Source organism: Caloenas nicobarica, chromosome 3 (genome assembly GCF_036013445.1).
Source record: "Caloenas nicobarica isolate bCalNic1 chromosome 3, bCalNic1.hap1, whole genome shotgun sequence".
NCBI lineage: Eukaryota > Metazoa > Chordata > Aves > Columbiformes > Columbidae > Caloenas > Caloenas nicobarica.
In genome coordinates this window covers 101599354-101610355 of record NC_088247.1, presented here as the reverse complement: position 1 = coordinate 101610355, position 11002 = coordinate 101599354, and the positions used below count along the sequence as shown (strand labels likewise).

Sequence of the window (11002 nt, the reverse complement as noted above, 5' to 3'; positions counted from 1 at the left end):
GCACTTCTGGGTGCCGTGTTTCATGGGAGAGCGGAACTAAAATCTGTAACCTCTGTCCTCTTGCAAGGCTGTGTTTTGTGTAACATTCATGCACCTCTGGTTACACAAAGTGCTGAAAAACAGGGGCAATCTAGGGCAAAGTCAGCCGTGTAAACACAGGCCATGTACAGCGGGAAGCTTTCCTAAGCACTTAATCTACCGTCTCACAGCATGACCTATATTTTTTTCCACTGAACCTTCCAAAAAGGCAAAGGGTTTTGTTTCATGACTAAGTTCACACATGATATTCGATTAGCATCATGGTTATGTTCCAGTGGTGTATTTTCAAGGATAATTGAACATTCACGGACATTTACGTGTAAATTGAGCAGATGCACAAACCCCTTCCCGAAGCTGATTTTTGGTGAATTTCTGGAAAAGCTCCTGGACACACATTTCTAAGAACGCGCTAAACCCCCGATACCCTCTGGCCAGCACAAGACCACAGAACCGAGGCAATGCTAAACCCAAATTCACAGTGTCGAAGCCGAAGTCTGTCCACCCGCAGGCTACTTGGCTACCTGCAGTAAGTATTGTGCTTTTATAAAGGGCAAACAACAAGTATTTTAGTATGAGAACTGTTCAAGTAAGTTTTAATAGAGTGCACCAGTGAATCAAGATGACTTGCATCAGATTTTGTTTCAACGAACATCAGATTAAAAAAAAAAAAAAAAAAGGGGCTACAGTTCTTTCTTTCCAAACACCACCCTTTTTCTAAGGCAACAATACACGTCCATTTTCAAAAATAACTGTTACATAGGAAAGCTACATCACAGTACAGTATGTAAAGTCCATCTCGGTCAAGAAGCCATTAGAGAATGGCACATTTACTACACTTACAGCCTTCTAACTTAGGGTTACAGAGTTTACCACAGCTTTTTTTTTTTAATTTTTATTTTTTAAAGTGACAATTTCTTAATGAACTTTCTATTCTTCACAAGAGTGTGCAGATGGGGCCCATATGTTGATATTACAGTAATTACGACATTAAATAACATTGCACAACCAACCTCTATGATTAATTCAGTACAAAATAACAAGTATTAAAATGTACCAGTACTAGTGGTTTTACATAGTTTATAATCATTAATTATGAAGGAAAAAAATGTGTTGTGTTTTTTTTTTCTTCTTTTCTGTAGGCAAGTGCCTAATTACAAAGCTGCACATTACAAGCATAATGAAGTGGAATAAATACAAGAAATCTGGTAAAATATTAAACACAAACAGGTTACATGGGAACAAACTGTACAACCACAAAAGCATAAATCAACAATTTATCATTATAAACAATGTATGTTTAGCTGTAAAATATTATGTGGAATTACATGTACTCTTTGGGGGCACATGTTCCAAAAGCCAAGCTAATTCCTGAGGTGGTATTAGTAACTTATACAATTGGTCAACACTTCAGATTATCTTGTGCTATTAAACAGTCCCAATATTAATAGATTTCCATAAAATGGAATTTATAGTATTCTGAAGGCAGCAAACAAGTGATATTTTACACCATGATATTCAAATGAAATAGTTACGGTTCTCCATTTTGGTGCTACATTTGTTGACGGGCCGTGGGAGTAAGCGCGGCAATTTGCAGGCAGAACATCACTTACGCCTGGTTTCTGTTCCCCCACAGCTCTGAGCTGACCCAAGGCAGAACAAAGTTTTTAAATTGTAAGTGCCAACACTGTAAACATGTTTGTATTCTTTTTTCCCCAACCAAACACTGTCCAATAACAAGGATAAGAGCCAAAGATAAGCAAGAACAGTCTTGTGCAGAATGAAAGCCGATTATTCATCGGCTTTTGCTTCAAATCATGAACAATCTTTAAATAATTAAAAATGGTCAGGCTACAGTTGTGAAAACTATTTTTCTGCATTTGACTCGGGACACAAGTTTTTAAAAAAACGCATGATAGAGGTAAGACTTATAAAAACCACCGAAAATGTAAATGATAGGGAAGAACTTCTCCAACTCAAAGCATCAAACATACATTTCTGTGCAGAAATCTAGACAACTATACAAGATCTGAATTTAAGCAGTCATCTTTTTATTATACAACTCTATGAACATAAAATGAACAGAATGCTCTATATACTTACCTGTACATGTGAACATAACTTCTTTAGCTACAGTTATTTAATATAGGTCATACTGGATTTAATTTTACAATTCTGAATAACTATGTATAACCTTATTGCAATAAGGGCAATTTCTACATGGGGAGTTTCACAGGCCAATCACATTAGGCGTAACCAGTACATTCAAAGTGTAGATCATGTATGAATCTTCCCTGATCCCAAAAAATTTAGGTTCTCTTTACAGCTTAAGCTCATTTGCTATCTTGGATGCAATGTTCTTAAATGCAATAGAAGTCCCAGATATTCTCTTGAAACGAACTCCATTGAGTGACAATCGTGGCAGTTTGCAGACTTCCATCTCCCACTGAACAAGGCTGTCTTGTCGTGCATCACCATGGACACAGAAGAGCAAAAACCTCTCTTTTTGTTCGTAATCACAGTTATTAGCATCTAACACTTTCCGAATCTCTCTCATCATATCGTTTGGGTCCATAGAACTAGTGGTCTTCATACTCCACGTGAACCGCAAGGAGCGTGGCTTCGAATCTTTGCTATCTTCCTTCTCTCTGTCTTTTGGCTCCCCAGAAGCGCTCCTGGAAGAAGTGACATAGAGAGCAGTCAAAAATAAAAGCGGTACAGCCAGGAGACAGAAGAGAAACACAGTTCTGGAACAGGGGTTTCTAAACTGCAATTGTCACACGCGAGCTAATTCAAAGAGTTAGGTGGGAACTGTTGGAGCAGTTGTGCACCATCTCCTGCACGCACGGGCGCTTCGGCACAGCGCTGGCAGCTGCCACTAGCACTGGCGCAGCTCCCAGCAGCGGCACAGAAGCAAAGCAAGTTTGGAAACCCCTGCTCCGAAACACTCTGATGAGAAGATGTGCAATGGTAACTGCGGCAGACACACGTTACTCCATACTGCTCCAAAGAAAGTGGAATCTATGTAAAAGCATGACTGAAGTTCTGCTGATTTCATGATCTGGAGCATGCCATACACCAACAAAACTGAAGTTGAGGGACACCACCCTGAAGCGTAACCCATACTGTAAAAGCAGCAGAGGAAGAAATCCCACCCTGCGATTCACGTGTCTTCAGTTAGTTCCCACCCCTATTTTCCACATTTATCCCCTTTGGCATCTATAATGTGTTTTTGACCTCTCTCTGTGTAAAAAAGACTTCATAATAATGCACTTTATTTTAACTGATGAAGCGGAATTTTGTGCTGTAACTTGGTTGTAAACAGCTTGTTTGTCAAACAGTTGAGTACACAGTCAGCAGCTTTTTCACAAGAAGAAACAGTGACATGTAGACACAAAGTACTTTAGTTGATAAATGACTTGGACAAAATTTCAAGGAAGTAATTTCCAATGAATGTTCTTACTGATGTTACCTTACCAAATAGATTACTTATTCCATTGTAGAAAGCATTTTGAGAAACAGCACTGATTATTTTAAAGCAATTCCACAGTTATTTCTGCTCTTGTCCCAGATATTTCATATGCCTGACGCCTCCCCATCCATCACTGGGGAAAGGTGCTGTTCTCATTTTGATAGTCTATAAACTGTTGCTATTCAGAGAGGAGTCAAAACAAGCATTTTTCATTTAACTTTCAGTGTAATCCCCAGAGAACCACATCGATATTAAGGGATAGAGCATGGCAGAGATAAGATCTCAAACGACTTTTAGCCCAAACAGACACTGTAGGATGACAAAAAGTAGAAGCAGCTGGAGAATGAAAGCAAAGGCTGAAAGCAACTTCACACTTCATTTGAACATTTGATTCATGTCTTCTCTCTTTCCACGTCAAGAAATTGACAGCTAATAGACTTGGAATTGAAAAGGGCTAATGTAGATAAAATGCATTGTGTATTATACAATGTATCCTGTTAAGAACGTGCTGCCTTTTTTTTTTTCTTTTTAAATAAAGGCTTTCTGTTTTCAAAACTAAGTCGATAATTTCTGTAAGTGGCAAGTTTAGAATGCAAACTACAATGCCTGTTCATTAGAAAGCATAAAAATAAAAGTTATGCACTGTGCTAAGCACACCAAAAATGCAGAACCAAATGCTGAAACATGGCGAAAGAGCAGATATACTGGAAAATGAGCACATGAAGGAATGCTTTATTACTAACAAAGCATCTATAGATTTGTGTACAGCAGTTGCCATACAAATTCAATATTTAGCAGTCATCACCCTTTTTGTCTGAATGTCACTTATTTTATTTCTCAGTGCAAAGTGACATTCATTTCTCAGGGACTATAAGGTGTTTACTTCTGGCAAACAGCAGCTTTAGTAATGAACACAGTATGTAACTATGGTAAGAATTTAATATATACATATACATACACACACACACGAAGTATACTACGTTTTCCACTGAAACCAAAAGTAAACACCATTAAACATTTATAAGCCAAAACAGGATTTTAAGTGCCTATATGATTGGTTAACTCCTACAGGGGGCTTCAATATTCAAAGGAATGTGTATAAATAAAGTTTTATATTAAATACTTGCAAGAAAGCAAAAAAAAAAAAAAAGAGATAAAGGACCTCACCAACCCCCCCTCCCCCCAAATAAAAACATTTTTCAAAAGCAAATTCTTTAAGCACTATTCTGTTTTACATCCTGATTAAAAATCTTTAAGAAATCACTTAAACCTTGATGCGAAAGACCTAGGAGCGAAGTATTAATAGTGGCTCCTCACCTTGAGGTGTCAGTTCTGCCACTGGCTTCGCCTTCACTTGGATCCCTCAAAACAAAGTTAAGGTTGAGATTCAATGATAAAGGTGAAAAATAAAAGTTAAGAAAACCTACATCTAGAACAACGTTAAATAGCTATTGAACAAAAAAAAAAAAAAAAAAAAAATCAGTATAATAAAGTCAAGCCTGATAGTGTTTAATAGTATTTTTTCACAGCTGTAATTTTAATTTTCCCTTATATCTTAACTTCTTTCAGCTCTGACATGTAGTAGGTTGGTTTTGGTTTTTTTGGGTTTTTTTGTTTTTTTAACTGGTGATAAAATTAACACATTATTCTCAGCCTCCTGCAGACAGAGCGACAGCCACACACAATTCCAGCAAGCACAGAGGAGCAGTCGATTAAGGTGGTCCATGTGGGCTCCACTTCGCACCTTTCCAGGCCAGGCCTTTAGACCTCAGTCCCCAGCCTACTTAGGTTCTTGCCGGTGCTTAAGCACACTCGAGTAATTAAAGATATGACGTGCCTAAGAGTTTGCGAGACCAAGTGTTTGGAGCCCAGTTCAGGAAGGTGACTTCAACATCTGCTTAACTTTAAGCAAATCAGCTGTTACACTGACTTTGGAAAGATTACCGGAGAGCTTGAGGTTAAATGTATCTTTTTTTATCTTGTTGAATTAGAGCTGTACTTTACCAAGGAACCGTTTTGTATTACGCCTTTTCAGTGTGGAACAACTTGAAAAATATCCATAGATTGTATAAACCACCTAGGTACGTTCCTAGTGCTGCTGTACATTTTAGCACCCCATTTCCATTACTTAATTAACACCTTCAAAACACAAATACTTTAGTAACTAACAAAGTAGAATCATTTGACAAACCATTGATACAAAATACTTCAATATCCTATTGATTCAGCATTCTCATTATGCATTTGTTTGATATACTTACCAGAAAAGGCATTTACCTTTGCCAAAAGATAAAGTCAAAAAAAGTCTTTTAATGACACCTTCTAATCAAAGTATGCTTTAAACCATTATTTCCTGAACAGTACAGAAGTTAAAAGGCATGCACTTATGTGATCCAACTAAAAGAATAGCAGCCCCCCCAGATAACCTCCGTCCATGTAATCCCAGCCACTGAAAGTCTCAAACAGTCCAAAGGTTAAAAAAAAAGAAAAACAAAACAAAATATGAACAAGAAAACCCCACCACCACCACCAAAACCAAACAAAATCCCTACACAGCCCTCACTATAGGAAAATGTATTTTTAGCAGTATAAAACATAATAGGAAATGGTATAAAAATGTTCTAAAGATCATTTTAAAATACATCAATTTTCAGTAGGCTAATTCGAAATACATAGTTTACAATGTTATTTTAATATTGTAGTTTAACATAATGAAAATATTAATTCTCTGATGTGACTCTTAAAAAAAAATTCAAGATACTGTTCCTTGCAAATAACAATGAACTGTAATGCAAAAAAACATCCTGTGCTCTTGGAATTGGTTAGTTACTTAACAGAAAATACCATTCTTCCCATTTGTAAATCTATACTGCCAACACAGCTGACTAACTTCGCCGTAAACTTTTTTCTTTTCAAAACCAGATAACAGACTCTTTCCCTCCAACTACGTAAGTGCTGGAGATACCAAAAATGGAGGATCATAGTCCTGTATCTTCATGTTTCTGAAAAAAGAAAATAATTCACTTTTTTTTTTTTTAGGCTTTGAATTTATCATTCTTTTACATACAAATGGTAGATTGTACATAACAGCATAATTCTGAAAAAAAAAAAAAAAAAAGGTGGTTTCCAAGATCCAATTGTTGTAAACCTGACAATAATGCAGTAAAGACATGTCCATAAATAGGCTTAAGGATTAGAGGTAAATCACTGTTAGAAAGAGGCAAACTGAAAACTAAGTCCCCTTTTGGGAAAGCTGTTGTGACTGCCAAGTCAGTCACTTGCTATTAAACAGCGTATTTGAAAATCTTTCCCAGTACCTCTCCTCACAGTGTTATTACTGTTATATCATCACAGGAATGAAGGGAGGTCCAGGATGTGCCCATTTTCTTCTTTCAGAATCCTGAACTCATGTTTGAAAAAGCTGATAACATGATAACATGCAGCTCTGATAACCAGCGTTGCATGATACCAAAACATTAGTATTTTCAGACATCCGGACTTCTGCCCACTTCTAAGCTTCTCATTTATTTAAATATTTTAGAATTCTCTGAAACAATTTGTAAATACCAATTCCCCCTAAGTACAGCAATAACATCATTGTAAATATAGCCCTTGCAACAAACTGCATCAAGTAAAATACTGTTAACATTAAGTAATGCCTCATTTTTAAGTCACTCATTTCAGTATTTAAGTTCATTTGATTTCAACTTAATTTTAGCATCTTAGCATTTTAGCTGTAAAGCATGAACTTTAAAACCTTCTGAGTAGCCTTTTCTTGCTCCTTCAGGATAAAGCATCAGAATAGCTGGTCAAACATAACAGTTACAATATACACAGAGAAGTAAAACAAGGCAGGTTCTGGAAGGAAGGAAAACACAAAACAAGCAGCATTCTAACTAAATTTACATTTACTTCAGACTTAAACTGGAAATTCTCAATGATTTTGCAATTATGGCCCTAGTTATAGGCTGGGCACCTTTTTTTTCTTTTTTTTTTCTCTTAAAAATCGAGGTACTAACCTGCGAACAAACTTGGAAGTTATCTTGCTTATTATACCAGTTGATGTCCCTCTTCTAGCATGTGCAAAAGCACCGGTTTCATGGGATGGTGAGGCGGGCGGTCCATTGTAAGTGGCATTACGCCGCTCCCTGAGCTGCTCACCATGGAAAGTGCTTCGACTTGAACTCCCCCGAGGAAAGCGGGTTCGGTCTGGAGTGGTAGTGCTAATACTATGAGCAGACGGGGAAGCAGCAGGCACTCTTTGAGTTGCACTGCTGGGAAAACAGAAGCATAAATAAAGAGAAAGACTATATGCTAGAAACCCTCCTACATGACAACCACTTCTCAAAGAGATAGGACAAAAACCCCACTCGATTCTTTTTTTTAAACCTGAAACTGCTACTGATTTGTTCTTATGATTCACACTTCGAAATCATCAAGAGATATTTTCATTGTAAGATCAAATTATCTCAAGTATTAAAAGTAGTTTTAAAAAAAAAAAGCATACACAGCTAATATGCCAGAGGAAAAAGATAGAAAAGTCTGTAGTAAGGTCTGAAAATGTTCACAGCCCTCTTCCAGAAAAATATATTCATCAAAACCTTTAACACACAAGCACTCCACAAAACCTAAGAGATATTTCTGAAGACTTAATCATCTGGCACAAATAAGTGTATAAAGCTATTCAGGCAGTTAATAGTAAGAGCAACTGTAGTATGGTGCTTTTAGACAGAAATGAGCTTAGCAATCTACAAAACCAAGAGGTTAACATTTCAGTATTTCTTTTGAATTTGTGGTGGCCTGCGTTGTATGCTCCTGTCTAAATTAGTTAAATTTTTAACTGCTTAAGTTTTCCAGAAGCTTCCAGAGGGAGGCAGTCAAGGAACTTCTTTAACTGTGTGCAAACACGTGCGATGAATAAAATCAGGCTTATCAGATGAATAAAATCACCTGTAATACCCACACTACTTGAGTAAGCTACTGTTCCGAAACAGAATGCAACATGACAGTTTTGAATCCACTATAACCATATTTAAGTATATAACAAACTGAACAACCACATTTTTAAAGGGCATGTCACCAAAAAAAAAAAAAAATCAATTTATTACCTTGGTCGGTAAGCTTCAGTGCCATCTTTGATGGTTGGCAGTGTAACTTTTATAGGATGACCAGAGGCAGACATGGACTTTTGATGTCGAGGCCTTGTCGATACAGCAGAAGCCACTGCGGAGCCTGCAGAAGACGTGCTGCTCGCAGACATTTCTGTGAGGCTTTTGCCACAGCAGCAAGGCAGGGGGGACGGACAAACGAAAAGGGAAAAGGTTAGTGTAAAACCCCACAGAAAACAGGGAAAATAACAACTCATTTCTTCTTTCAGAACATAGCAAGTGCTGTTGAAATAACCAGAAGATGGGGTGACCAGGCTGCCTTAGTTAGCTAAACTAAAGAATACATAATTCTGAGAGAATTATGTTCGCCCATAAATCAAATCACCATGTGTGTTCAATTAGGCCTTTTCATTCCTCCCAAGATTAAAGCTTACACACACATCATTCAAAGTACTGAAGAAAGCCTACAAAGAGTACATGGAAAAAGTAAAAAACACTGAAAAAGAAATTTGCAAAAGACTTAAATAGACTCCCCTTTTGTGAAGTGAATACCCTTATTTTCAGTTAAAACAAACACCTAAAACATTTGGAACCGCTGTCACATTATCTCTTGGAAGAGATGGTGTTTTTGAAGGAGCAAGTTGTAGTTCTCTGGACTATCCCAGCCACTGCAAGGCTGAGGCTCAGCCAACTCATACAAAATATAGTTCCTTCTACCAGTATTTTTATTTCTGCTTCGCCTAAGTGGCAAGGAAGAGATGAAAGTAGCGGTAAAACTATTGTGTTATTAATTTTTAAAACAAAAGTCACTTAAGTCAAACTACAGCTTTACCTCTACAAGCATAAATGAAATTGCATTAATGATGTATTAGCAACAACAGTCCCAAAGCTAAATCATATCTGTAGCAAAGAGGTAAAGATTTTGGATAAATAACCTGATGACAAAATGTTCAACTACACCAAATCCAAATTCAACTGCAACACAATATATTGTAGGAAAGGCAAATATACAACTCAAAAGAAAATTAATCTCCTTTTTTCAGAATATGCTGAAAGAGCTGAGCACATCCATTGCACTCATGAAAGGAATAAGGATTAAGAGTTGCCTGTCTTTTCAATACTATACAAAAAAAGTACAATAACTGTGAAATGAAAAACTTTGACATAAAATCCCTTCTCATTATAGAGTTTTTGGTATTAAATCTATTCAAAGAAAAAGTTTATCAATCTTTGTGAGTCAGAAGAATTACTGTAGTATATATTTTAACCCTAAATCTAAAACACATGTTATTGTCATTCTTTTTAAAGAAGGATTGTTACAAACTTTGTTCGAATACTTTAAATTATACACAAAGATTTGTAATGACATTTTTGAAAGCATCTATCTAGAAAATTTGAAATTAAATATTGAAATTAGTCTTCACCTTTTTAATACAACTCTTTAAAGCACTTTAAATAGCTGTACTTTACATGTTCCACAGCTCGTTTTGCTATAGATCAACAGCCCGATACTCTTCCTATTTTTAAAATTTAACACATCATTAAAAAATTTAAACACTAAAACAGAAAACCAAACCAAACTAGTTTACTAGATAATGTTATTTCATGCTAGCCATTTTTTCTTTCATTTTATCTTAACTGATTTATTTAAATAGCTTAAAAAAAAATCAGAGTAAGATCTATTGCTGCAAACTAAAAAAAAACCCAAAACAACAAAAAACCAACCAACACCAACCAAACACACATACACAAAATTTAAAAAAAACCACCACCAAACACACCCAACCTAGTTTATTAATTTCCATTAAAGACAGTGTTTTTCAGTCAGGTACAGGGGTTAACTAACACCAAGGATGAACAAAGAACATATTTAAAAAAACCCAGTAATCGTGGCAGTGTTAAATACTATTGTTTTTAACAAAACATACTAAACTGAGTGTAATTATCATCCCACATACAGATATGAACGTTTACCATCACTACTAAAATATTATTTAAGCCAAAAAAATGATGTCGAAAAGGATAGACAAGTCTTAACAATTTCAACTTTCGAGTGATTAATAGGAGAAATGAGAAAGGATCATGTTCAAGTGTTAGGGCAAATCCATCTGAAGGTGTTCACAGCAGAACTGCCTAATTAGTTGTGAGCAGAACTACTTTACTCTGTGTTGGAAGACAATCCTTGGTAATAAACGTGATTCCATAAAAAGAGGCAAAGGCAGATCTACACATTTAGTTATAAATTTCACCCCAAACATAGAAAATGCAGTGGAAGATGAGATGAAAACATACAGTTGCACTTTATGTAGTTCACACCATGCTTCACAATGTAATATATTAATTTCAGAAACCTGCTTCTTCTATGCCTCAGTTCTTGTACCCAAAT

At 36.2% G+C, this 11002-nt stretch overlaps 1 protein-coding gene across 7 annotated transcripts in view; it reads right to left on the bottom strand.

The window, feature by feature from the left end:
- Positions 1–647: 647 nt before the first annotated feature.
- The window catches only part of MARK1 (microtubule affinity regulating kinase 1), a 58624-nt gene continuing 48269 nt past the window's right edge, over positions 648–11002 (bottom strand). For 3 of the 7 annotated variants that reach the window (XM_065630588.1, XM_065630590.1, XM_065630594.1), the window contains 4 exons: positions 8617–8778; positions 7528–7782; positions 4826–4870; positions 648–2711 (listed from right to left, as the gene is read on the bottom strand). In XM_065630588.1, coding sequence (XP_065486660.1) covers positions 2357–2711; positions 4826–4870; positions 7528–7782; positions 8617–8778 — 817 coding nt within the window. In that variant the 3' untranslated portion in view covers positions 648–2356. The remainder of the gene's footprint in view (positions 2712–4825; positions 4871–7527; positions 7783–8616; positions 8779–11002) is intronic. The other 4 variants (XM_065630589.1, XM_065630591.1, XM_065630592.1 and 1 more) reach the window with 3 other exon arrangements.